This window comes from Agelaius phoeniceus, chromosome Z (assembly GCF_051311805.1).
Source record: "Agelaius phoeniceus isolate bAgePho1 chromosome Z, bAgePho1.hap1, whole genome shotgun sequence".
Lineage (NCBI taxonomy): Eukaryota > Metazoa > Chordata > Aves > Passeriformes > Icteridae > Agelaius > Agelaius phoeniceus.
In genome coordinates, this window is record NC_135303.1 from 29321034 (window position 1) to 29345284 (window position 24251).

Here is a 24251-nt window from a genome sequence, read left to right on the forward strand (position 1 = left end):
GTTCTCTTTGTAAAAAGTTCAAGAATAAATAAAAGGCAAGTATGTTTTCTTGACCTCAGCCGAGAGAGGAATATTAGCTCTACATATTAACTCTGGTTAGAGACATATGTACATAGAGACCCTACATTTATACATTTATACAGAGAACTTTAGAAGGTCTACAACTCTGTTTTATATTAGAGCCTTGCTAGTCACAAGAAGAATTTCTTCAGGTCACCCAGACCACATGAAATGAATTAGTACTCTAATAAAAAATATGGGCCTCCTTCAAAATCTCTCCCTATAAGCAAATTATTTCAGTGAAGACCAGCAGCAGCTATCAAGTCTCCTGCTGAGGTGTGGGTGCCACTTCAAAGTGAATTCTGTTAACGATGCTTGTTATCTTGTTGGACTGATGATATCAGCAAATGATGAGATTTCTTTAGCCCAAGGGGGTTGAAAATATCTATTCCATTGAACTTTAAAAGGCAGACCTGTCAAAGGGCAAGTCCCTGGGGTAGACAGACTGGATGGCAATAACATCCAGTGTCAGCTTACTGGGACAAGGATATGACCTAACTCCAAATGAGCAGGTGGCTGGATCAAATTCTTCCCCATTACCAATTCACAGGAAATAAGCTCTGTAAAAACTGCTCCTCCAATAGTATATAATATAAAATGTATTTGTAACAAATACTGATCTGATCCAAAGCAGCTGCAGCTGCTCTGATAGCCAGTTAGATGAGGTCCCTCCAGCGTCACCCCTCAACATTCAAAATAAGACCCCAACTACCTGTTCATTTGATCCATCTACAAAATGACTTACTGAACTCAGACACAGTAAAACTGTGGGAGTTTTCAAGTGATTTATATCTTATTTAAATACACATAAAAACCAAATTATATTTCTGTATTTGTGATAACAGTCAGTCCAAGACTGGACAGTGGATGAAAAAAACCCAAACCAAACAAACACCATCCAGAAGCTACAATGCTGGTTATCAGCCTGCTTCATCATCTTCCACACTTACCTTCACCTTGTGGTACTTTAAAGCAAATACATTTATCTACACTCACTACTATGAGCAGTCACAGGCTTTCAGGGCAGATCCCTTAGGCAGCCTTTCTCAAATTATAGGCGCCTTATACAACCAGCTGCTTGAAATCCTTATCTTCTACCTTTCTTCAACACGAAGCTCCTCATGAAGCTCATCAAGAGAAGATATTTCTAACCATAAATAAATATAAAGTCCAAATCTTACTGCATACTAAAACTACTATCAAGACAGATTTTTGTGAGCAATAGTGTAACCCAGTGATTTATTTTACAAATTTAAAATCAAAACCACCTGGATTCTCATCTCTGCTGTACTGCAAGCTACAAACTCAGATATACAAGTAAGTAACTATAAAGTTACTTAGTCAATGGCCATTACAAGGTAGTAAAAGCTGGTTAAGTACTCTTCTACTGACAGTAACAGGTGTTTTGAGATTCAAAGGAGACCAAGGGGAGGCATCATTTTCAACATCCTCAGGAGGGGAAGAGGAGGGGTAGGCACTGATCTCTTCTCTCTCAAAGGAGATTTAGGTTTGATATCAGGAAAAGTTCTTCATCCAGAGGGTGGCTGGGCACTGAACAGGCTCCCCAGGGCAGTGGTCACACCACCAGCCTGACAGAGCTCAAGAAGTGTTTGGACCAAGTGCTCTTGGGCACATGGGGTGACTCCTGGGGCTCTGCTGTGCAGGGCCAGGAGTTGGACTCATTGGTCCTTGTGAGTCCCTTCCAATTCAGTTTATTCTCAGATTCTGTGATTTTCTTATTTAGCAAAGTATAAATCAGCTCAGTTTAAGTGCTTTGTGCTGTAGTTTAAGCTCATGCGCAGAGACATTTACCATGATAAACAAAGTAGTAATAGCTTATTTCTTCATACTAATTTGCTTTAATGTTTGGGGCCACAATCTGTCATTCACTTATCTTTGCATCTGTTTCCTCATTAATAAATTAAACACAATCCTTCTTTCCTCTTGTCAGTAAGTTGATTGTTCTCAGTATTCACAAGGACTCTGTAAATATTATTATACATGCAGTTGAATTACTAAGCATATTAGTGCTCTAGTCAATTGTTTCACAGTATAAAAAACAAAAGTAGCACATTCCAGTCAAACTTGCAAAATACAAAAGTCTTACTTAAAAATAGTGTAGATAAATCATTCTTTCAAAATTCTATTAAAATTGGTCTACTATAACAAGAAAAAGTCCTGACGCAACCTTTCAAAAACAGAAGTAAAATAACCAGTCTTGTGACAATTAGCTGCCAGTGGCTACTGATACATTAAAAAATAATAAATAAATACTCCTTGTAGCTCACAATTTAATAATACTTCATGTATTTGTAATTTTGCTGCTCTTCAGAAAGATATAATGAAATGTTTCTGAGCTCCTGTCCATCCACTCCAAGAAACAAACAACTTGCACTGAAAGGATTTAAAAGGGCGGTTTCATCATGAAAAGGTCACAAAAAGTAACAAGGTCCTGGCAACTGAAGCACCTTCTGTCTTAGACAGAGGAATGTCTTGCTTTCTTTATTACTTATAGAGAATGATTCTACTACCCTCATTTCATGTCAATTTTTTTTATTTGCATTTAATTACAGACAACTATTTAGTTGAAAATATCATAAGAACTCAATATGATAAGACCTTGTCAGGTACAGGTCTGTATTCGATGGCCATCTGCATGGTATGAATTCATTGAACATTACATCTATGTAATAGCTCAGGATTTGCATATCGTTCTGGCTGGTTTTATACAAAACAATTAATGACTGGCATGTCGTCATAAAAGTTTATCTGCTGCACAAATGTCTGCCTACAAGCACCACCACTGACTAGTGACAGTAGTAGCCAAACAACTCCTACAGATAAACTGTCAGTAGTACCACCTGAAAACATGTTTGCAATATTTTACAAAAATGGTGTTAAATAAAAAACTGATCACATTTTCTGAAATTGTAGTATATTTCTACACTGTGCTTTGGCAAATGCTTGGCACTATTAAAAAATGTCTCATAACTTCATAACTGAAGTGCCTTACTATGAAATTTTTATTGTCTAGAACCAGGCTCTAATTATCTTAAATGTTAAAATTTCACTGATGATTAATTCTGCTTTCTACTAATGGGCACAGAAATTAATTACTATGACAAAAGTATTAACAACTTTTCTTCTTGTTTAAATTAGGATGCACATTGGTATGCATACAACTTAGAGGCTTGTCATGTTTTTAAACAGATGATGCCCAGCAGTCCCTTCCAACCTAAACCACAGCATGTTCCTATGACAGCCAACAGCAATAGAATAGAGGAAGAGTTAATTAAACATGCAAGACTGGAAAAGAACAAGAATTTACTAACTCTTCCAGTAGGGGGAGATGTTCTTTTACAGTTTATCAGCAATTAAAAGTGATAACCAGATTACATCTCTACCTTTTTAATGAAATCAGCTGCTTAAGACTAACTAGTACGTGTGCTTTGGTAGTGATTATGTCCAAAAGAAAGGTGTATGGAAACAGAAAAACCAAAAATTCACTGCAAGAGGCCAATGTGAGTAGAAATAGAAGACTTATTCTTGCCTTCCCCTCAAAACAATTATGTTTTGACACATTATTTCTATTAACCCTTTCAGTAAAACAGCACTTGGATTAGTATAGCTGAAAGCGCAGTGAACTGGGAACACGTTTAGAGGAACACCTTCATCTGGCTTTGCCACCAGAGAAACAGCTGTGAATGTACACCACAGGACATTTTTTAAAGCAATCATGGTGACAATAGAAATTCCATTTATTAAAAATCAATGGGATTTATTCCTGATATATTTAGACGTCTATACAATTGCATCATTCCTGAAGACTCCTTTTATTGTCTTTATCAAAATCATGACCCATCTAGGTAGATCCTAAGACTTAAGGCAAATGTCCAAACCAACTGAGATTAATATGAGGTGACAGGTGCCTATTTCACCTAGAGGAACAGTTCATATACAGGCATGTACAGCAGAGTGATATGAATTTAATGAGCTGATGCTTCCCTAGTCTGTGTAAATGGAGGTGAGCTAATTAAAGCCTCCTTATAGTTTTTCTGCAACATTTTTGATTGGTATAGACAGAACAAAGAATATATTCTTTGGAAATAATAACATTATTTTCCCCATTTTAGGCAGACAAAAATGAAGGTTCACCAAAGTCAATGAGCAGCCTTTGGAAAAATCAGGAAAAAAAATGCAAAACAGTCTGGATTTCTAGCTGGTAGTTCTGCTAAGTGAACAGAAATCACTGCTGCTGGTAAGTATACAGATTACTTCCCACTTCTAAAACTGCCTATCAGTAAAATGCCACACTTCCTACTTTCTAATGCTGTGGAAATAGATGCTGCTTTTACTTTCAGCAGGCTGCAAGGAGACACACCTGCAAGTACAACTCCAAGCCTTGTCGTCGCTGCTCCAGGACCTTGGGGACCCAGTTTCTCACGTGCTTTGAAGGAATCTCTGGTGTTCTTATGAACTTCTTGAGCTGCAAGAAAGAAAGACAGAAAGAAAAAAAGAAAAAGAAAAAAAAAAGAGCATAAAAACCTATGTATTAAGGACAACAGCATGGAAATGAAGTTACTTACAATCATCTCCCTGAAATAATAACAGCTGTCATACCTACAGAATGTGGTTAAAGATCTTCACATCCAGTTGCCTTGGATAGTAAAGAGGAACCCTACTAGCAATTATTTGTGACTAATAGCCTGAAAATGAAATGGCAACCACTACATGACAATATTTGAAATTAGATTTTCCCATTAGTCTACCTGGGACAATACCTCACAACATTACCATGACATAACCAGAAATTACCTTGCTAAGTGCAGTGAACACACGATGATGGCTTTTAATTCCAGACTTAGGCAATTATAAACAGGTGTGAAAAGTACAAGGAGGAGTGCTAACCATTTCTCTAGAGAGCTTGCAATCAAGAGAGAAAAATATTGATGCTCTTAAAGTGTACCAAGAGATTGACAGTCTGTGTTTAATATCTTACACAGAGAAACAGCAAGATTGTCACTGATTATATTTCAAAGACAGCTCCATAACTATTCCTCTAAAGATTCCCGCGGGAAACCTTACACATGTATCTACATAGATCTATACATAACGTGTATCTATATAGATCTATACACACACACACATATATATATATTTATATATGTATACATATGATAGTATATACAAAGACAAAAACATGCAACCTGACAACACTAAAAATCCCCTTGCTGGAGCAACATATTTTTAAAATCAAAAAATATTAATGTTTTACTCAAAAGTACAGAGCAAAAATAATAACTGAAATAGACTCTATTGCATTTTAATAGAAGCTGGCATTCTTTCTGTTGGATATTGCCTCTGAGTAAATCTGAAGCAAAGAATGCAAGGAAAGAAACTCAAAATTGACTTTGACATGCATACCCATGGGAGACTGAGAATTTACATTTCATCTTTGAGCTTGCTGGGATGTCACTATAGGAAAAAGCAGTGGCAACGTATCAACGTCTCTGCAATCACAAGTATCGAAGCTGCAGCCGGGAAACCTCAATTGCTCTGGAAATATTTTGCAACTTCCTTATTTCTTAACAGCGCTAAATTACAATTAAAAGTGAAGTGAGAAAAACAACTTGAAAATAAAACTCCAAACCCAGCTACGTTTACTAGCTGATCTTAAAAACAGAATACAACCCCCCATTTTTCCCTCTAAATTGATTGGGGATGTTGAAGAAACTACGGTCACCACTGTTGCGAACTATGACAGCACCTGCAAGCGAGCAACAAATGAGAAGAACGCTCCAGATGAGTGCAGACAAATCTGAAAATATACAAGCGTCCACCAAGACCTAGCTGCTTACAAGACAAATACTCTGTGGCTGGTAACTCAGCTGGTGATTAACAATCCCCTTGTGCTCTGTGGCCCTGTTACATATAAAACATCCAAACCCCAACTATTTAATGTGCTGGCATAGATACTGGTTGTAAGTACGAAGCCAACATTATACAGATATACATATACAAAAGATATACTAAAAGCCCATTTTCTTATGCTTACAATAATCTAGTCATATATATTGTTATAAAAAATTATAACAATGTCAAGGAACATTAAGCAAAACTATGTATGCATTAGCTGTATTGCTTCAGACTTGTTCCAACACAAAACAAAACATATTTATGTGAGGACTATTACTGGCCACAGTACCTTCCTGTCTGTAACACTGACCTAATGCCCATGGACATGCTGTAGTCTCTCTTTCCTGAAAGACCTAAAGATGGTGAACATGATCAAGTAAAGAGTTATTTGTCCAATTATGAAAAGACAATATGATGTAGAGTATACACTAGTTACTCTAAAATTATAGACAACTTGCAAAAAAAAGATGTTTTACTCTTCAGTTTTTTGCAAATTTCACTGCAGTAGTTTTAACATTGTGACCTTCTAGCATAATTATATTTAAAAAGAACTACCAATACTTATTAACATATGGGGAAAGAAGTATAAAAAGATATTTGGGGATAAATATGAACAAATGGTTGTATTTTAAACTATGTTATACACCTAGAAATAATTTAATTCTTGCTAAAAACTTTCCAAATGAGAATAATAAAACTTCTGTTCAGACATATATAATACTGTAATGGGTATGGTGCATAGCCTGACAGGCAAGGTTTGTTGTTCATAATCAAGGCAAAGCATAATGATCTATGCAAGCTATTTCATAGAAGCCAACATCTGTGGGTCGTTTCTGTGAAAAGTATAAATTGTACTCCTGGTGTAACATGGAAGTCTTGAAAATATTTTAAACCTTTTCCACTAGAGCCAGATTACACAGGAAGTGGGGCTTTACTTTCTTATACAACTGGAATCTATGAAAGATTGAACCCAAGACAGAAATCCAGACGTGTTCTTGGAAACAGCTTTGTTTAAAAAATGTAATTAATCAAAACATTGATTGGCATTCTGATGAATGAATAATGTCTTCTAAGAGCAACAGTCCTCCTTCCTCCCCACAATGCCAGTGAGGCACACTGTTCTCCAGCAAAAGGCACAATCTCCTCATCAGCCTCTACGTCCATTTTCTACCACAGGTGCTCTCTACAGAAACTTTGTTTCTCCTATCTACAGACATCTCCAACATTAAGGGCACCTTGAATATGCAGCAAGTCTAAAGAGACCTTTCCAATTGCCATGTACTCGCAGGAATTTAGAATGAAACATACATTTCAAATTAAAGGGGAAGAGAGGAGGATAAAGACCATACTGGCATGCTGATAGCAAACTGATGCAAATACTTTCTCTAGGATTTTTGTAACACTGAAAGCACTAAGGTTCAGAGTATGAGCTGTTCAACAATACTAACCAAAATTTTACAACTTCAAAAAGTAATACTTATTGAAAACGTATATTGTTGCAAAAATATGATGTATGTTTTGCATCTGTGCAGGGAACAAATAAGGAAAAGTCTCTATTCCTTTGCAGAGTAATATAAATAGCAAGTGAATAAGAAAACAAAACGAAGTGAAATGTGGTGCAAAGTGCCTGGTTAGAATATCTATTTTTCAGATTTGTTTATTTTGCTGCTACTTCTGCAGAGAAAGAAAGGGGGCATCATTTATGGTTTTTCTGGTGTTATAAGAAATCTCTGCAAAAGGAGTTATTGCAGTGAAAATGGTGTACAAGAGGACAAATCTGAGTGAGACTGTGGCCATCCACGACTTTTACATGGAGTAATTGTGCAGCTCCAGAAATTACACTGAAGTTGGACCTGCTGTCCCATCTCTCTGGCTAGCTGGGAGAATGCCAGTTATGTGATGTGGACCCTCCACCAGTTCTGTTACATGTCCATCCTGCGATGGGCTGAGGACAAGCCCAAGTACCCCTTCTGCAAGAGGAGGATACTGTCAGTCTTGCAATCATTTCAGCTGGATGATGACTGCTTGGAGCATGTCACCACACCCCCAATGACACGAGTCATCCATCAGGTGGGTGTGGCTCTGGGACATCCATCATCCTGGAGCACCACAAAGGTGGGCTTCAAGAAGGAGTGCTCAGGTGTCCTGTGGATGGCATCCAGCCTCCGTGTGCTCATTGAACTGCTTTCAGAACCACAGTATGCTCCTCCAGACACTGCAACCATGGATCCATCATGGCATGGAGATATTTGGCAACAGTGTTGGATGAGCCATGGTGGAAGACGCCATCACAACCATCCCAACCAAACACAGGATGAATGCAGAGCTGCTGGCCTGAATGCTGGGGTGTCCCTCCAAAACTGCATAGTGACATTTGTGCAGCAGTGTGCGTGTGTCGCTGTGCAATGCAGCAGCAGAAAGGCACCTCCTCCACTGCTGCTGGTGGGGATCCTGGCAGCCACCCCTGGGCTTCCATTGCCATTCTACAGAGTAAGAAGGGCCCCTGGCTGAGTCAGGGAAGGCTGTGCCCAGGGCTGCCACTTCCAAATGGCACAGTAAATGCTCCCCTGAAGGGTCACAGCAACTCCTAAAGAGAAGGGAAAGAGATCCCCAAGGCCTCTCCAGCAAACAAGAGCCCAGCACCATGATGTTGGAAGGTGCCTTGGAACATGGTTAAAACTGGTGGTATGTGTCAGCCCTTAAAAGCTTCCAGCCCCAACTCTTGAAATAAAATAAATGCACAAATCTATAGGGAAAGTCTCAGTGTTATTAACAGTATAGATTCTGTCCTCGCTCTTTTTTGCCAGGTAGGATGGAATGTTAATCCTGATGGCTCCTTCTACTTGTGTCAAGTACTGTATCATTGCTCCTCTACATGCAAGCACTGCCCAGCTGATCCTGGGACAGGTGTTCCCAGATTGGGGTCTCCAGACCCAGCCCATGACCCCACTGCTCATCACTCCAGGCCTGTTTCCTCTTCTCTGTACCTTCTGCTCCATGTCCCTGGGCTCTGCTCTCCTACCAACCTGCAATGCCTGGGGCAGCCTTCCTACAGTGGCACCCAAATCTCTCCTCTTGCCTGGAGTCACAATTTGGTGCTGCTTGGACTCACAATTTGACTCTACACCATGCCAGAGTCATCCCCTGCCACAGCAGGAGCCCAAGAAGGGGAATTATAAAGTCCTGCCCCTGTGAAGGAACAGCTGCACAGCTGCCCTGATGGTGAGCAGCCTGGGAAAGGCTTCTGTCCACAACCACAGGCTTTCTTCTCCCTTTTCCATATCCAGCCTTGGTGTTGGCATTTCTTCTCCTCTGCTTGCAAAGGACCCTCATGTAGGTGCTCAGCAGATAGATGCCAAGTGGCTGAGGACACTGAGTTTGCTTAGTTTGGAGAAAAGTATGATGAGGGATGATGTCATTACTTCCTGAGGAGGTGAAGTGGAGCCGAAGGTCCTGAGCATTTCTCCCTGGGATCCAGTAACAGGACATGTGGGAATGGCTCATAGCTGTGCCAGGAGAGGTTCAGAGTGAACATTTCTTTACCAAGAGGATGATCAAACACTGAAAGAAGATCCTTAAGAGGTGGTGGATGTCCCAAACCTGTCAGGGCCATTTGAATGATGCCCTTAATACAATGCTATAATTTCTGGTCATCCCTGCATTGCTTAGGCAGTTTGACTATATAATTGTACATCTTTTCCAACTGAAAATATTCAATTATATTTCTAATTCTAATTCTGTACTACATTACATTATACAGTACTATACTGTGGGAAGATATCATGATGTTATGCACAAGATATCACGATGTTACGCTCAGGCGGAACCCCTCCCCTTTTATGGTTACTTTACCGTTAGCCCCTGCTATAAATGACCCTGTCCAACCGTTAATAAATGCCATTTCACCGTCCACCACTTGGTGTGTGCGTGTGCTTGGTCCGTGTGGCAAAGGTGCTGCCACCGAGCCGTCCTCGACCCGGGACACCACGCCCCAAGCGGCAGCAACAAGTGGTGCCGAAACCCGGGATCGAACAAGGGACCTTTAGACAGTGGGCAATCATGAGTTTTCCGAGTGTGGGGATTTACAGCCACGGGGACGTTCTTCACAGCTCCCAAAGGTCCTGGAGCCCAGAAGTCTCCAGCCAGTCAAGTTCCCGGACCGAGTCGGACTCGAGCTGGGATGAGTGGTTCCGCAGGTGGTCCATTGCTGATCCTGACTCTTATTCTGATGATTCTGATTCAGACAAAAAGGGAGTGGGAGCACGTAAGGTGGGAGCACGTAAGGTGGGAGCACGTAAGCCATCACAATCCTCCTCCTTGGGTCAAGGGAAAACTAGGAAAAGAACAAGCTCCTCTTATGGACTGGAGGAGAATAAAAATAGCGTGTGCCAAGTGGGCCCCTTCAGCCAAGTTAGCATTTCCCGTCTGGGTGGGGGGCCAGGCGGAAATCAAAGAACCTATACGCCTGTGAACGCCAAGGACATACAGGCAATTGTCAAAGCGATTGCAGACAGGGGGATTATTTCAGCGATGGTCTCTACTCTCATTGACAGTGTTTTTGGAGGGGATGACATGCTCCCATTTGATATCAAGCAGACACATCAGGGCCAAAGCGCTTGCAAAGAAATGCGGGATCTCAGCCGCTGATGCGAAGCACGTCGTTGCCTCATGCCCCTACTGCCAAAAATCATCACTGTGGTCCAGCGGCATCAACCCCAGGGGCCTCAAGGCCGCCGAAATATGGCAAACAATTTCTACATTATGCCAGCTGCTGAAACCCCGAGCATGGCTTGCAGTAACAGTGGACACCTACAGTGGAGTAATCGTGGCCACACAACACCAAAGGACCGACTCCAAAGCAACTATCCATCATTGGTTAATGGCCATGGCATGGCTTGGTATCTCGAGGCAAATCAAGACAGGTAATGGTCCGAGTTTCATTTCAAAATCAGTCCAAACGTTCGCATCAAGATGGGGTATAACTTTAGTCCACAGCATCCTGTATAATAGCACTGGACAGGCTATTGTCGAACGGGCTAACCAAACCCTAATGACTAGACTGGAGGTGCTAGCGAAAACAGAAGGTTTTACCAATTCCATCCTGCCAAAAGACCAAGAGCACATCCTAGCAACTGCCCTACTAGCTTTAAATCAGTTCCCCAGGAGAGATGAAACAAAAAGTCCTGCCCAGAGGCACTGGGCCATGCGGAGCCACTAGAGGAAGGCCCACAAGTCATGATCAAAAATGAATTAGGAGAATGGGAAACGGGTTGGAGGCTAGTACTCACAGGGCGAGGGTACGCAGCCGTTAGAAAAAATAGTAAAATTAAAATGGTGCCCGCTTAAGTCGATAAAACCGGACCTTCAGGGCAAAAACTAATGAAATTTGTAAAGTTTGTTTTGCAGGACTGAATCCTCAGACACCCCCACGGCCCATATCTTCCTAAAGGCTGTGATCGTCAAGCAGCCTGATGGCAGACCATGCCAGGGTCGTGAAAGAACTCAGTGACCAAACTAAAGGAGAGGCTGGCACAGAGAAGGACTGGGGGAAAAAGCTCAACAAAATGTTATCAGTCATGGTTCACATAAATGTTGTTTTTGAAAGTCTTGTTTTAAGTGGTATCCATCAAGTAGAGTTTGAACTCTGGCCGGGTTCTGGCTCTACTTGAATGGAATGCCAATCAACCTGGAGTTTTTCCTGCATCAAAGGTTCAAAGGACGTTTTGGAGAGAACATGAGTCTGGACATGAGCTCTCCAAATCTCTCTCGTTTTAAGGTCAAACAGGTTGTAGACTCTGGGAGGATAATTCGGTGCTCTGATGTCAACCAAAAAACTGAGGAGGTCCTGTGAAGATATCCAAAGTCATGGTTCAGTCAGCCCCCATGACTGATCACCTTGTATTTTAAACAACTTTGTGTTGTTTTTTAGAAAAAAACAGTTAGAGATTGTTAGCTTTTTGTTTGTTAAACATTTACAGTTACAAGTTTGTTTCTGTTGTGTTACATTATTCAAGTTCCGTGCATTTTGCCAGTTATATGTTTCCCACTTGTCAGTTTTAACCTTAGCATTTTCTACGATTTTTGATGGTCATAAAAGGGGGGCAAATGTGGGAAGATATCACGATGTTACGCTCAGGCGGAACCCCTCCCCTTTTATGGTTACTTTATCGTTAGCCCCTGCTATAAATGACCCTGTCCAACCGTTAACAAACGCCATTTCACTGTCCACCACTTGGTGTGTGCATGTGACAAAGGTGGTCCTTGTGGCAAAGGTGCTGCCACCGAGCTGTCCTCGATCCAGGATGCCACGCCCCAAGTGGCAGCAACACTATACTATTCTAACAATAGGAGACTGCCTACTTGGATAGGGCACATTTTAAGGATATAAATCCTGATTTTTCCCTCTTAATATGCCCTAGCCTATTTCACTGTATAAATTCTATTCCTCTGCTTTACCTTCAACTGCAGAATTATTTTCATCTGTAAAACAAAGCACTCATATATCACAAAGCGTGGTGGTTGTTGAGTGACTTATTTTACTGTGTCTGACACTTGCTTATTTGGTTTCATATTTAATATGAACACAAGAATGACAATATCTGAGACATATCTATAGTAAAACAATAAACAAGGAAATGAGTATTAATAAATGGCAGATGATACCACTACTGAGGCAAGAAGCAAATAGGCAAGAAGCACTAGCACATCTTAATTATGGTGCAGTAAAACAAATGGGTCTTGTCTTTAGATTTTGATGGGTCAATAGTTGCCTTTTGCTCAGACAAGTTTGCTTAAACCTATACACCTTACAAGCCTGGCAAAATCATCCTCAGGTTAATGCTTCTTTCCTGAGCTAATTCAGAACCACCAGCAAACATAATGGTGGAAATAAACTCCTCTGAAGTTGCACTGGCAGGAGCTGTAAATACCCATGGTGATCTCTGTTGTTTGCAGAGGAAGCTCTTCCACAATGAAGGCAAGCAGCATCAAAGTAGCTGATTGTGCCCACACTCCACTGCCACTCAGATCTACAAACCAAGAGACGCTTAGTTGACCCAGATCCTAGGACTGAAGCTCTTCAGTACAGTCCCACTGCTGGTAATGGGCTGCAATGCTCCTCCAGAATTCTCCTTCACAATACCTGGCCTCCATTAAGTAGAGAAAAAAAATAAAGCATGCCTTTCAGCTGCACAGCAGTCTTTCAGTTCAGCTTGGAGAGAAAAATTCATACTTTAACAAACAATGGTCAAAGCAATTTACAGAAGTATTAGTGGATAACCACCCTTGAAAGCACCAAGCTCCCTTCTATATGTTACTGAGATGATTCAGTAGACAAGCTTAGCATTTATTTTATATTACATTAATTGAGATGATTTACTTGCTCATTTTCGTATCTGGTTTTCCCATGTACAAAAGTTGTTTCCTCATCTTTACATTTGGCAGGTTAGCAACAAAATGTATAGATCTAACAAATTATTTGCCTAACTGGGAAAAAAACACTCTATTCGTGGCTGGCATGGGATTTATTTTGTGACTTTACCAGAAGACAAAAACATACTACAGACAGCATTTTAGCCATACGGCATGTAAACAATAATCAAAAAGAAAAGGAGATTTCTCACTTAGTAAATGTGAGAAATCATCACTCCCTTCTACAAAACAAAGAAGAAATTGAGTTAGTTAGGAATTAATTTCCAGATGGATGAATCACAGGATGTATTTATGATAAACCATATACAAGAGAGAGGAAAACCACAATTACAAGAGAGAGGAAAACATCAGTGACACAAAACAAAGCAACATATTATAAAGCAAAAGATCAGTACCTTTTTATGAAGTGCATGGAATTCACTATACCTCTTCTCCACAAAATGTTTCCTTCCACTCACCAGCACTTCTATTTTAAAGACCTGAAAATTATAAATAATAAAAAAGAGGGTAATGTTACTTGCACAAACAGTTCAGTGACATGGTTGTGACTGCACATTTTACCACAGTCATTCTTCTAAGTAGTCCCAAAAAACCCAATGTGCCTCATGAGTTGCAAAAGTACAACAGTGATTAATGCTAAATATGGCTGAATCTTCTGTTAACCTGTTCTTTCAACAAACATAAAAACCAGCTTAAGCATGGACTATATGCTTTATATTAAAAACTAAGCTTTAAAATATCTCCTTTCAGAAAGATGCAATATACTTTGAACTAATCAAAATAAAAAATAATGGTAGGGACAGAAAAAAAAATCAGGGAGAAATTGGTAGGGACAGAAAAAAAGAAATCAGGGACGGGTTTAATTCTTCTCCCTTTCTTACAATGCAGCGTACTAATACATTCACACATGTCCAATAAGTGCTGGACAATATATGCATTATGTTATGCATGGAAATAGAGAAATAAATGCAAACACTATATTCTAGGCTAATTTCCTCCTAACCTACAAATTCACCTCTAGTCTCAATTGAATTTGTGCTATGTACACTCTATGAAGAAAGAAAACAAAATGCACACATGGCAAATGCTTATTTTCTTTGTATGATACATGTGACAGCTTTTGTTGCTGCCTCTGGAAGGTTGAAAGGCCAGGAGAAGCAACTCTCTGGATCCACTAATTAGTAGTCACTAACATGACATTTTCTTGATTCTCAGGTCAGCAGGTCAGTTTTGAGGGCAAGTGATGAGAAATATTTCGAGGTACTCAAGAAAATATGGTCTATTAAATGAAGACAAAATCAACAGAGAAGTAATACAGAAAAGGTGCCTGTTCTATCTAGGAGTTCTTTGTTTTCTGTTTTGCCCAGAAAATGCTGGAAATAATTATTTTCAGGACAATGAGAAACAATGTTCAGGACAGATGATCACATCAAGACCCAAAACTTAGCCAAATAAAATGTTCTTTGAAATAAATTTGCAAACAGTGTTTATGCCTGAATGCAGAAAAAAGGGGTTTCTGTCACAACATGCCCAGCTAGCATTGATCAGAGCAAACACTGACATACCATACTGGATAAACACCTCCTATTGTCCACTAGAACCTGCCTTTCAAACAGGTCAAAATGCTAAGGTTTTCACTGGCTAGCCAAACAACATTAAAAACAGACAGCATTTTATTTAATCCAGACTGAGATGCTTTTACCTTTGTTTGAATGCAGTATGAATAGGACCACAGTCATTTCCCACCAATATTTACATTACCAAAATTCATTTGGGTTGCTGTAATAACCTGTGCTACATTCTACATCTTTGAATAGGACTATGTCTGTGTCCTAACAGTACAAGCAGATAATCTTATTTGGGTGCATTGATTTCCCGCCCCCCATCCCCCTTCTATTTGCACCACTTTGGAAGGACAGCCAGTGGCTATGGAACAATTTTCCTCCACACATGAAAAAACTCCAAGGCACCCCTACAACTTTAGGTTCAGAATTGTAAAGGGAATCATATGCAAAGGAAAATCAATGGAGACATTTTCTTTAGTTAAGTCTTAACATATTAATTAAGTGAGAGTAAAATATTATTTACATTTCATATTCTACACATTACATAAAAGAAATAGTTCTGCAAGGAACAATTTGCTTTGGATTGCACAAGAACAAAGAAGTTTTAAGGATAACTTGTTAGAAAGAATGGGTAACAAAATATGAAAGCAGTTAAATGAAAAGTGATCATGGGTCTCTAGCTAAGGTGTTGCAACAGTTTTGTATTTACTTGATTTTAAATCTCTGGGAATTATGAGGAACTTTATAACACCCACTTACACGTCAGTCAGCTAAGACCCACTCACCACTTTAAGTTTAGCACTTCTGTTGGCTGCAGGATTTGCCAAACAATTTGAGAAGTCAAAGGGGCTCCTCCCTCAGCTACAACCACTCCCTTGGCAGGTAACTTTCTTGTGAATTACAGGTTGGCATGTGAAGTTCCATTTTGATTTTATTCATTTGTGTGTCTTCAGAGAAATATCTGCCCCTCTGAAATCTAAAAACTCATTTTTTCATAAAGGAGAAGAGTGGATTATGTGAAATTAAATATAAATCCCTATGTGGACCTTGTTTTCAAAGCATGTATCTATTTTGTTCTGTGTTTCATCATGGGTTAAGGAACCACATAAATGTTTTCAGAACACCAAAAATGATGCTACTTTTATTCTTCATCCTCTTTTGATAACAGTTTCATAAATATTGCTAATGTAATGACATTGAACAATGTATTTGACAATTACTTTCACAGAAGGTGAAAGAAGGAAGCGTAGCTTCTCCTGTAATGTTATTTCAAAATACAGACACTGCCATCCTTACACCCTCAACTCCTTGCATCTTGGTCCTAAAGTGTAAAGGCTTTAACTTGCCCCTCACATTCCAGAGGCCTCAGATCCAGCTTTAAAAGACACCTAAAATTTACAAAAGCAACAGCAACTGCTATGCTTGAAGTTGAGTATCACTGAAAACAAAACCGTGCAAATGGTGTTTCTAATCTACTCATTGTGGCACCTAGACTTTGGAAATATAAAGAAATTTGTGATAAGTGAGTGGACAATGCAGAAATGTTTTCATCTAATTTAAATCTAAATATTAAACTGATTTACAAATTAACTCGTAAAGCAGAAATGCAAGAAATAACACAATTATGTTTATAAACATGTATGATTACATGACTTAACTCAGACTGCATAAATTCCAGGTTTGCCTTGTCACTATTTACCAGATCACAATTCACAAGAGCAAATTAAAAAGCATATGAATTAGTTTCTGTGCCACTGTTTCATAAAATGACATGGCTTTGTGTGAAAGACAAAAAATACATTAAGCTGAGAGAAAGATAGGATCTCTTAATGGATACAAAATAGCTATAAGCAAATCTCGCACAAATTTAACTGTGCAATTGCAGGCCCTGGCAGAAAAACAATATAAGGAAACTGGTGAACATAGATGAAAGTGCCAAAATAAAGACGGAAGAACTACGGGGGAAAAATTGCAACAGTGCTAGGAAATTACTTTTCTAGTAAAAATGTTCATGTTCCTTGAACAGATAACTCTCAAAAGATATATGACTTTTTATAAGTGAAAGATACTTAAATGAAAAATGCAAGAATTAATCTCTGAATTAGACAAGCAAAATACTTTTCCCATAGCCATTGTAATACCAGAAAATACACTTCCCTGAACAATTTGCAGTTCACCCTGACTAGGACACAAGGGACCACAGATTTTAATACACCAATTAGAAAACTCCAAGAGTACTTGGAAACTAAAAGCATCTCACTGTTCTTGGTTGCTGCCACAATAGTTATCAGTGATGTCTGCACAAGATCATTAGCCATTAAAAGCATTCTTCCAACAGACTTTAACACACATTAACAATGTATGGGCAAAAATCTTTGCATTGGATGTCAGTATGAATAATGCTGATTTCTTAAACTAGCAGAATTGCAGCTCTGCCACTGTAACTCATAACCAAATTCATGATGAAAACTTTGAAAGAAGAATTCCTAAGGTCTTTGTTAATAAAATAGTAAAAACTTTCAGGTCTGAGTATAAAATAAATTTACACATAATTTTTTTCCCCTCTTCACTTTGTTCCAATTATATGGATTACATTCAGATCCTGGAAACCATTTTCTTTTCTTATTATTAGCAACCATCCCTGATTTTTACCATTTTCCTGAATTTATCTGTTTCTGATCATTACCAAACCTCTAAACGAATGGTCCTTTTTTGATACTTTCAAGAACATATACATTTCTCTTCTTGTTGCAGAACCTTGACAGTCCAACATAGCAACTAAACTGGATTATATATGGGCAAAAAATTGGTACTGTATCACTGGGAATTTCGAAGATAGAAAGCACAAATGGAAGAAAACAGGAACTAATAAGATGTACAAAAACTGCCCACGGTGCCCACAAGTGCATATCATGTATTGTGGGTAACACTGACACTGCCTCCAGTCAGTTCTTACCTATGTCACATATGTATATTGGACACAAAAAGACATATTTTATCTGATAATCTGATGCAAAAATATGCAGTTCCTATAACTTAATCTCAAAAAATCATGCAATGATCAATTTAACAAAAAAATGCAGACAAGAATGATAAACGTGACCATGAGTAAGGATGAAAACTAACAAGTATAATAACATCTCAGTTTGCTTTTCTATTACACAAGAAATACACAGACGACTGTCTCATTCACTCATAGAAATTATGCCAGCTATATAGTTTACTATTATGGTAAGTTAATCCTAACACTTTGTGCATACTTATACATGAAAAAATGAATTGCAATACTTTTGAAAAATTATAGCTGCAAAAGAGAATTGGGGCAGTGTCATTTAGAATAAGAAGATACAAAAAACAGAAGCAGAAAAAGATAAATTTACAAAAACCAGATACATTTGTCTAACATTCACCAGGAAAGAAGACTCCACAAAATTCTAGTGTCATGTTTTTATCTCTCAAGACCAAGCTTACTGACCCTAATTCTATTTAATATATTACTTACAGAAATAAATACATCCCTTCAGATGCTTCAGTATACTTGACAGACTTTTGTCTGAGGAACAGCTAATGCATTCAAAGTGTCAAGAAAACTCAACCTTAAACCTTTGTCATGGCCATATGGAAGGAATTCCAGAGCAAATGAAATGACAGCTACGGTCCATGAAACACTAATAGGATTTCCACGTGTTTAGTGTTTCATTATCGCTCAGACAATGGCACATTTTCTGTCTCAGATGTGCAACGACTACGACTAGAAGACTGCAGAAAATAGTAGAGATCAAAAGATAACTTTAAGCCTGTTTCAGGAGAAAACAATATTTTACATGATCAGTAAGAGCATCTGGGTGGTTGTGGTAACTGCATGTAGCTACAACAGCAGTTCTGCCTCTTGGGAGTGTCAGTGCCTCATGGCAATGCTCCATACTTCTGAATGCCCTCCACAGCAGAGGCGGAGAGGAGGAGAGTATTCAGAGCCAACTCAAACTTCAGAGTAGCCTTGATAAAACTGAATCTCACTATTCCCCAAATGAAAACACATTAACTTATTCTGACTTCATCTTTTGGAAAGCAGGGCAGCAAAAATCAGCTCTGCAGCGGGCACAGGGCAGCTCAAGGGCATGGAGGCTGACATGGTCCACAGAGGCATGAGGCAAAGGAAATCTCCCTTTGGCTCTCCAAACATATTCCCCCCAGTTCTAGTTCTCCTTTGTCTAGCACCCAGTGTTTACTTTGGTTATCACCACCATTTCAAGTTACTGAGACTTAAGGCCTTCTGTTCCTTGGGTGGGTTGCTTATAGTCACATCTGTTGACTCCTCTCTTTAGAAATTGCTCTTCTACACAAGCAGCCCTTACATGAGCTCCTGCAGTCTGCCCATAAGGAAAGGGCCCCTTTTCTGCTGCAGAACTGGGAAACTTGTTGGGGCACAGTAAAGAAGGAAGCAGTAGAGCCCCAATGAGACCAGTTTGCTCCATATGGTTTTGCTTTGGGCCCCAAAGAAGAGACGAGAATGTCTGCCAGAGGCAGCAAAGGAAGAGAAGTGAATGCCTAAGGAATCGAGAGTGTTGGGAGGGAGTATGAACAGGCACAGAGCTAAGAGTCATCCACACTTCCTGGTATCATCCTCACACATGCTGAACATTTTCCTGATGGCTATGAGAGCAGGCAGAATGCCAGAGCTGCAGTGGGGCAACTCAGCTGGCACAGACATTTGGGCACTGGTCCTCACAGCTTCTTCCACCTCCCTGCTCACCTGGGGCAGGTGCTCCTTGTGCCTGCGCCTCACCCTCCAGCAGTACAGCTCTGCTCAACACACATTTCACTTCTACTGAGGGGCCCCAAAGAGACTCAGACCCACTGCATTATCAATTACAAGATTTGCTTATCTCACCCCAAGTCAGCTCAAAAGTTGGGTTAAACTCAGTGTCCCTTCCCTCACCCCAAGCACTGTCTGTTATATGAAATCAGATGTTGCACTTAGTCCCAAGTACAATATACAATATTAAGTTACAGCACAAGGAAAAAAATACACAATTTTATTGACTATGGAAATGAAAGCTTGGTATTATCCAATTATGACACTGCTTTGTCCAGAGTTTGTGAGGGACAAAAACCATGACAGAGAAATGAAATGTTCACTGTAGGTTTTCCAGAGAGTATTCCCAACAGCTCCAGCCTGTGTGAAGGAGTTCCATGACCCATTCTTGCCTGGGAAAACAGCCTTACTGCTTTAACATTTAAAAATAGATTTTCTACTGTGACATAAGAGGACAAGTCTGCTGTTTCACTGACTCCGTTAAATTTCATGTTACTCAATCTAACTTGGGCTTTCATTGCTAAAAAGAATAACTAAATAAAAAGATGTGTATGTAAGAAAAATCACTTGTTCTTATGAATGTGACTCCTAATTCAAATGCCTCCTTACCAATTTATACAACCTTCACACTTGTTTACTTAAAAAATTCTCTCTTCCCTAACAGTTACCAGTTTTAATTGTACCAGTATCTACCTAAATCAGATTACAGTCTCTTCAGGAACCTTCCAGCATGCAGTTCATATTTTCCACCAACAATACAAAATAGTTGAGGATTATTTCCTTACACTTCCCCTACACTCTTCTGCAGTATGAGGCTTCTCCAGTTGTAAAATGGCAGTGTTAGTAGGAATAATGTACAAAATGCATGCATAGGATTCAGGGATATTCTTCCTGAAGATGGCCTTTTAGAGGCGTCATATTTCTTAGGGTTTGGAGGAAGAGATAGAAAAAACAATTTATACTGCAACCCAGTCAGGCAGTTTTGTAATTCTTATAACATGGGAAGCTCAAGGGAGGCTTCTACGGAGCTGTCACTGTTGAATGAAAGAGTAGCTGACATGTAAGAGTAAGTAGTTTTCTGATTTTTTCAACTCTCTTTAAACCAATCTTTCCCAAACACATGGTTCATAAAATCCCATAGGAACCTCTCTGTCATTTCCTGAAAAATAACTTACTTGGCTTTCTAAACTAAAAAACCTACCCCCTTGCCAATGATACACTGGCTATGGAAATCTAATTTATAACCAAACCAAGATGCTACAAGACCTGATTTGTTTTTGGCATTTTTCTTTATTGGCCCCGCAGAGGACAACTGTTACATAGACGACAGACATCCTTTCAAAATCGCATTGTCACTGCAGTTACCTATTTGGCTAACTTCCTTATAGTCAGACTTGAGGGAAAATGTGTTGATCATTTACTGAAAAAGGAAAAAGTTTACAACCCATGCTAAAGCCTATAGTTATGCAGACAAAAAATAAAATTAGTCTAATCTGCTCTATTTTCTCATCTGGATCATCTCAATGCCTCTTATCATAGATGTTCTACTAATAGAAAAACCATGAGCCTCTTTATGGAAAATATTAGCTTTCCAATAGAAACAGTAAATTGGGATAAAATACTTGAATACTGCAAAAAATAACTGTTGCCAGAAGTATATTTACAAGAAAAAGATTAAATCTAAGTTGGATAAAATATAAGGAATCTTCTATTTTGTCACAAAATCCTTTGCTATTTTCTCTGGAGAGTCTGTAATGAATCCTCTCACTTCCCAAGGCAGGATGCAATTCCTAACCACAATGAAAGTACCCTCATATTGCAGCCAACTAGCAGCAAGAAGCTCCTTTTTGTGAGAGGTTAGACACAACATTAAGTTTTTTCCTAGAAACATTGAGTCTGTGTTATTCTGTTTGCACTTGAATTTTCTGTCTGGAGTGAATGCACCTGGGTGACCTAATGCCTCCAAAGCACAGATATTTTGTTTACAAACAGAAATGTAAATGTTGCCAGAGAACACATAAAAAGATATACAAACATCAGGGTAATAAGCATTTCAAAGGAACTGACTTCCCACTTTCTCATTTTCCTTGGTATGTCTACCATAATACATGAATTTAGTCTTTTTCTCTCCTGGTGACTAACAAAACACATATGGATTCGAAACACAACAGGATTTAGTCAAGATACCACACACACAAGCTATTAAAGTCAGCTCCACATTCATCATGATGATTACAAACCAGGGGAAAAATATAATGTATATCCACATTGCAACATTTCTTATTAGGGTCTCCACAGTAATCTATCTGAGAAGTCTCTGCTCCTCTTTATCACGTAAGTAGTTCATCCAAGCAAATTTTTAAGAGCAGTAGTCAAAGGAGGTTGTTTTCCTAAATGTCTGTGCAACTTAGCAAATATCCTTCCTGTACTACATTTAAATACTGTGATTATCATATTTTCAGACCCAAAATGAGTTATTCTGTTAATATGTTATTTTGTTAATAGGAAGATGAGCAGTAAGGATCCGTGGAACACCTTCAGGCACTTACTTTCACTGAGTTAAATCATCCAAACTTCAACTAAATTGGCACTGGCCGGTCTTCCAAAATGGAAACCTCATTACGTCTGCAATTGCCTGCCACCAGTGTTACTCTTACACACAACACAGTTTCAAACATCAGCACTCATTTCTGGAGAGACAAGTCACTGCATCAATTTATTAAAGAATGCCATCCTGCTCACCAAAGATTTCCCTTGCCAGGTCAATCTCTTTGGAATGGTAATTCAAAGTGGGACAAAGAAATAAGCTCAAATAGATATAAGAAAGTTTTGTTTCTGGACTAAGCCTGCTGTGACTGAGACAAGACCTAAAACAGGTTACCAGGATGTGGTTGTCAATGTATCCACCTGCAGAAAATCAAATGCTTCTTCATGTGCAAGGAAGGTAGAGAGAAGTGACAAACTCTGCATAACTACTGAAGAAAATGCAACAGCAGCTACCACAAACACTGCTCAAAAATAATAAAATATTGCATCCAAATTGAGATTTAAGCTTTTGAGCTTCTGAATTTACACACTGTGACTAACAGAGTATTTATATAGTTGGCTTGTTGGACATAGTGAATACAAATATTCCTGGGCTAGATTCAAACTGGCTCAGGGACTGGTGACAGCATTAACAGTAGCAGCAGCATGGGCAGCACACACTGCAGAACTCATTGTAAAGTTTGGCCAAAGCTCAGTGACAAGAGCGTCTGTTCAAAGTATGTCTATGGGGACTGCAGTCAGCAAGGTGCAGGCACACCACAAAAGGGAGCAGGTGAGCGCGAAGTTCAGAGCAGGGTATGGATGTTACTTGAACATAAAAATATAACACAGGCAAGAGAAACAAATATTTCTTAACTTGCTTTGCTTACAATAGAAAACACAGCAAATATGTAAATCAAAGACACTTCAAACAGAGAACTACATTGACATTAGTGGAAGAGCTAAGGCAGCACAGATTTTGACTCAAACAGCCATGTCTGAGAAAAGGCAATATCTAGACCAATTATGGGAACTACTTCTGGTACAATTATGTCAACAGATTCTATAGCTTCAAAGGCAGTAGAAATACTAATACAAACCAATATCCACCATAATATATATAATAAAAGTATCCCATTAGTAATTTTGTGTTACAAGATTGAAGCTATCCAAGAACACAGGTTGTACAGTCATGTATTTATATTTCAAAGACATGAAAATTGATTCAGTGAATATTATATTATTTTAAACTGGTCTCTCAATCACTTGGAAGATGGTGAGGCAAATATCAGCTAATTACATGCCTGTACAAGTATTCAGCCAGATAAGGTTTTATGTATCCAGCACATTTCTGAGAGATTTTAAATAAGTTAGAAATTGAGTCTGATGCATGAAATATGTTAAAAAAGGCATACATACTGCAAACAAAGCAACAGGATGTGGATGACTGAAAATTGTGCTGTTTTCAACTGCTGTCTGTTGCAATGATAATGCGATGTGGCAGCCTCCTCAAATGTTAACTCAAAGAATCAAACAGCACTATTCACCGGATGTATTAAAAATCCTCAACTGCCTTTTCCTCAATGAAGACAAAAAAAGAAGACACAGCCCAGCACACACTACCAAAGAACTAACTTGACTTGAACACTTTGGTAACAAAAGCTAGTATCTACCTAAAAACAGTATTATGAGGAAACAGAATCCATACACTCATTTAAGCTCAAATATGAGTCCCATTTCATGTCCTATTCTTTCTTAGGTGTGAAAGAAATCTTCTACTAGAAAACTTGATGTTCATCACCAGCAGATACCAACCAAGTTCCCTATTTAAATACATACAGACTTAAAACTCTAAATTCAGTTGGACAAAAATACTACCAAGAAAATATTAGAGATATCACTAAGAAGTCTTACAGGTACAACCTGATACTGTCACG

The 24251-nt window shown here is 39.0% G+C and overlaps 1 protein-coding gene across 2 annotated transcripts in view; it reads right to left on the minus strand.

The window, feature by feature from the left end:
* The window catches only part of SNX24 (sorting nexin 24), a 92320-nt gene that overhangs the window by 32017 nt on the left and 36052 nt on the right, over positions 1-24251 (minus strand). The window contains exons 2-3 of one of the 2 annotated variants that reach the window (XM_054652069.2): positions 13803-13886; positions 4442-4546 (exon numbers count right to left, since the gene is read on the minus strand). In XM_054652069.2, the coding sequence (XP_054508044.1) occupies positions 4442-4546; positions 13803-13886 (189 nt within the window). The remainder of the gene's footprint in view (positions 1-4441; positions 4547-13802; positions 13887-24251) is intronic. The other variant, XM_077171317.1, reaches the window with a different exon arrangement.